Source organism: Camellia sinensis, chromosome 14 (genome assembly GCF_055761805.1).
Source record: "Camellia sinensis isolate YWXY chromosome 14, ASM5576180v1, whole genome shotgun sequence".
Classification (NCBI taxonomy): Eukaryota; Viridiplantae; Streptophyta; class Magnoliopsida; order Ericales; family Theaceae; genus Camellia; species Camellia sinensis.
The window spans coordinates 116,370,944-116,375,472 of NC_138974.1; the positions used below are offsets into that span (position 1 = coordinate 116,370,944).

Sequence of the window (4,529 nt, forward strand, 5' to 3'; positions counted from 1 at the left end):
CAGTAATCACGCTTGGCTGCTCTTCTTCTTCTTCTTCATGGGTTATGTTAAGGGTTTTGAAAGAGAGGCTTTTTTAAGATGCGAATGGTGTACATTCAATTGAATGTGTGAAATGTTTTTATAATGATAATTTTGATATTATTTTGGAGGGGGTAAGATAAATTTTAAGAGTTTCAAAATTTATAAATAAAAATTCAAAAAAATGAAAGGTTCAAAATAATAGATGGAGTGCTAATAGCACCACTCTATTCTATTTTTGTCCCTAATGAGGTAAAATTAGCTTTTTGTCCTTCCCATGTCAAAATATAACACAAATGGTGGTGTGTAGTGAGACAAAGAAAGTGTGGTATGTAGATATAGAATCAAAATGACGGGGAACCTCATCTTTCCATGAATACCTGCCAAACGTTAACGACCTCTCTTATCAATGGAGGCATTTGCATCACTGAACCTCCAAAAACTTGCACTCTTGCCCTATCAAACCCCAACCAATGACTCCAAATGCTGGAATTCAATCATCAAGCACCACACTAAACTGAAAGATGACCATTCAATACTCACTACCTACACTCAAATGGAATCACAGGGCATCTTGGCCGACCCTTCCACTTTGCCTCTCGTCCTCAAGGCCTGTGGGAAGCTACAAGCCATCGAAAGAGGCAAGAAGATACATAATGACATTTGGAACACTAACTTGATCCATGATGTCCGAGTTCAGACTGCTCTTGTTGATTTCTACTGCAAATGTGGGTTAATTCAAGATGCCCTCTATGTGTTTGATGGAATTACTGATAGAGATTTGGTGTCTTGGAATGCTATGATATCTGGGTATGTGGGTTGTTCTTGTTATGTGGAGGCAATCATGTTGTTTGCGGAAATGCAGAGGGAGAGTTTGAGACCCAACTCGGTCACTGTGGTGGCATTGCTTTCTGCTTGTGGGGAGCTCTTGGAATTGAGGTTCGGGAAAGAGATTCATGGGTATTGTTTGAGGAATCGACTGTTTGATTGTAATGCTCATGTGGGTACCGCTTTGGTTGGTTTCTATTCAAGGTTCGGTGTGGAGATCTCTGGCAATGTGTTTGAAATGATGGTTTTGAGGAACGTTGTGAGTTGGAATGCAATGATTTCTGGGTATTTTGATGCAGGGGATTCTTGGAGAGCTTTAGTGTTTTTTGTGCAGATGATCATGGATGGGTATAAGTGTGATTCCATTACAATGTTGATTGTCATACAGGCCTGTTCGGAAGTTGGATCTCTTAAACTGGGCCTGCAAGTCCATCAATTGGCAATTAAATATGGCTTTATTGAAGATTTATTCATAGTGAATGCATTGTTGAATATGTACAGTAAGAATGGATGTTTAGCATCTTCACTCCAGCTATTTGAATCCGCCCCCACTAAAGATATTGCTTTGTGGAATTCTATTATGTCTATGTATGTTGAGATTGGCTTCCTTGAGAAAGTTATGAGTTTATTTATTAGAATGAGATTAGAAGGCATCCGGGAAGATGAAAGAACTATTGCTATTTTGTTGTCTTCCTATGTTGACTTAGATAATGCTTTGAGCAATGTGAAAAGCCTACATGCTCATGTAATTAAAAGGGGGAAGGAGATGACCACATATCTCGGAAATGCATTTTTAAGCAAGTATGTAGAGCTAAATTGTATTCAAGATGCCTTTAAGGTTTTTGATGATATCAGCGATTCAGATGTAATCTCATGGAACACTTTGATATCGGCACTGGCCCGTAATGGATTTAGGGGTCAAGCATGGGAACTCTTTGAGCAGATGCAACAATCAGATATCGAACCTAACTCTCACACAATAATTTCTATACTTGCTGCTTGTGATAATGAATCCTTTTTAAGTATTGGCAGGTCCATTCATGGTTATGTGATAAAACATAATATTGAAATAAACCCATCACTAAACACTGCACTCACAGAGATGTATATGAACTGCAACAAGGAATCAACAGCTAGGAACTTATTTGAGAGCTGTCGAGACAAAGATTTGATCTCATGGAATTCTTTCATTGCCAGTTATATTAAAAACAAGCAAGCTGACAAAGCCTTTTCACTTTTCCATCGTATGATCTCTGAAGTGGAACCCAACTCAGTCACCATCATAAATATTCTCTCATCATGCACCCATACGGCTAATCTCCCTCAAGGCCGATGCTTACATGCCTACACAACCCGTAGGGAGTCTTCATTAAGTTTTGATTTGTCTCTGGCAAATGCTTTTTTAACTATGTATGCAAGATGTGGTAGTATCCAATATGCAGAACATATTTTTAAAATCTTGCCGAGGAGAAATGCTGTCTCTTGGAATGCCATGATTGACGCCTACGGCATGCATGGGCGAGGGTATGATGCTATGCTTGCATTCTCACAAATGTTAGAAGATGGTTTCAAACCAAACGGGATAACTTTTGTATCTGCCTTATCTGCTTGCAGCCATTCTGGTTTGGTGGAGAAAGGCTTGCAGCTTTTCCACTCCATGGTTCAGGATTTCTGCATAACCCCTGAGCTTGTTCACTATGGTTGCGTTGTTGACATGCTTGGTCGTGCAGGGTGCTTGGATGAAGCCAGAGAGTTCATTAATTTGATGCCTATTGCACCAGATGCATCTGTTTGGAGAGCTCTGCTCAGTGCTTGTCGAGTTTATTCTGAAATCAAACTAGCTAAAACCGTCTTTGAAAAGCTCATTGAATTAGAACCAACAAATGCAGGAAATTATGTTTTGTTATCTAATATCTATGCTGCAGCAGGTCTTTGGTCAGTGGTCAGAAAATTGAGAGTGCAAGTTGAGGAGGAGGGTTTAAAGAAGCCTCCAGGAAAAAGTTGGATTGTTGTTAGAAGTAAAATTCATTGTTTTACAGCTGGAGATAAATCACACCCTCAGTCAGACAAAATTTATGCAGAATTGAGTTCTTTATTATTTTCTATCAAAAAAGTTGGCTACGTTCCTGATCTTAATTGGGTTTTGCATGAAGAAGAGGATGAGGAGAAAACTAAGAGGCTCTTCAGCCACAGTGAGAAGCTTGCTATTGCATTCGGACTGATCAGTGTGAGTGGTGGGACCCCAATCTTGATCAACAAGAACTTAAGAGTTTGTGGGGATTGCCATGAATTTGGTAAATATGTCTCTAAACTTGTTGGGAGGGAAATAGTGCTCAGGGATGGAAGCCGTTTCCATCATTTTGTTAATGGACTCTGCTCGTGCAAAGACTATTGGTGAAGCATAGGGAATGCTAGAAATTTCATCTGTTTTGAAGGTCTATATTTATTGGTATGCTTCCAGTGAGTGAAAAATAAGCAAGATTATGAACTTTGGGAAAGCTTGGAAGGATCATTGAGTATCAGCCTTGGACATGAAAAAAAAAAGTTCAACTGTGATCCTGGAAGGTTGAAAAGTCACTGGCTGCTGACTCAAAATGTATATTAACCACTACTAGGCACACCTAGGGAAGTCAGTGATTGTTTTGAGTGTATATACCACCATTGTAAGAGAATCTGCAAAATTGTTCTTAAATCATACAATAATTTTCAGAAAGTACCTACTCTCTCTTTTTCATGTTTAAGAAATTCACAAATCAATATAAATATTCATGGTTTTTACAAATATTTTCACTGGCTCTGCTCTGAACGAGTTCAGAATGTAGTGTGCTTTCTTATGTGATGATGTAGATGGATCCTCCCCATTCAAATGTAATCTTAAAGGTTTTTTTCGTCTGTATATTGATCCAAATTTCTTGTACGAATTTTCAAAATATTGTCACAACAGTTCTCCAATTCCAAAGCATTGCTAATCATTAGTTTCAATCTGTACATTATTTAATTTGTTTCTTTTCGAGTTTTGCTTTATTTTTAGATAGCTCTTCAAATTTATTTTGTTACATGTTAAAGCGATGAAATACAATGGATTTCTATATTAGATTGACTAAATATTAGTACTTTTGTTTTTGTAACATTTTTTTATATGTATATTTGAATTAAGAATATGCATTGCAGTTGCCTTCGTTGTCATGTCTATTATTTGTATCAAGGAGTAGTGTTTTTAGTTCTTTTAGTAGAAAAGTATGAATTTAGACTCTTCTCGGAATTAATGATTGAGATAAGAGTAAATAAAGGCCAAAAACCATTTATGCAACTCAGAGCAGTGATGCCTATGAAAATAAATAAATAACAACTAATACTTGAGTTTCTTTGCAGAATTATTTGTTTGCTTTGCAGAATTATTTGTTTGCTCAGCTTGATGATTGTATCAGCAACCTTTTTTCGTTTTCTGTTGTATCAGCTAATGTCTGGTGATGTATGGTTGTACTAACTACTTATTTGTTAGATTTGACCAGCTGTGATCTTCTGCCCTCTTTATTTAATTATTTATTTAATTTATTTGTACTGACAAGTATTTGCCCTCTTTTTTTCTGACAAGTATTTTTCTTTCTCCTTGGGATTTTTATTTTCTAGAAGATCAATGGAAGAAGTTATTTGGCTATAGCATCAGCTTTAGAATCATCTGA

The 4,529-nt window shown here is 37.1% G+C and overlaps 1 protein-coding gene across 1 annotated transcript; it reads left to right on the forward strand.

The window, feature by feature from the left end:
• The first annotated feature begins 273 nt into the window (after positions 1-273).
• On the forward strand, positions 274-3,559 carry LOC114270737 (putative pentatricopeptide repeat-containing protein At3g13770, mitochondrial). Its single transcript, XM_028212310.2, has one exon. It carries the CDS (start codon positions 428-430, stop codon positions 3,242-3,244), a length of 2,817 nt encoding a protein of 938 aa, XP_028068111.2. The 5' UTR covers positions 274-427; the 3' UTR covers positions 3,245-3,559.
• Positions 3,560-4,529: the final 970 nt, after the last annotated feature.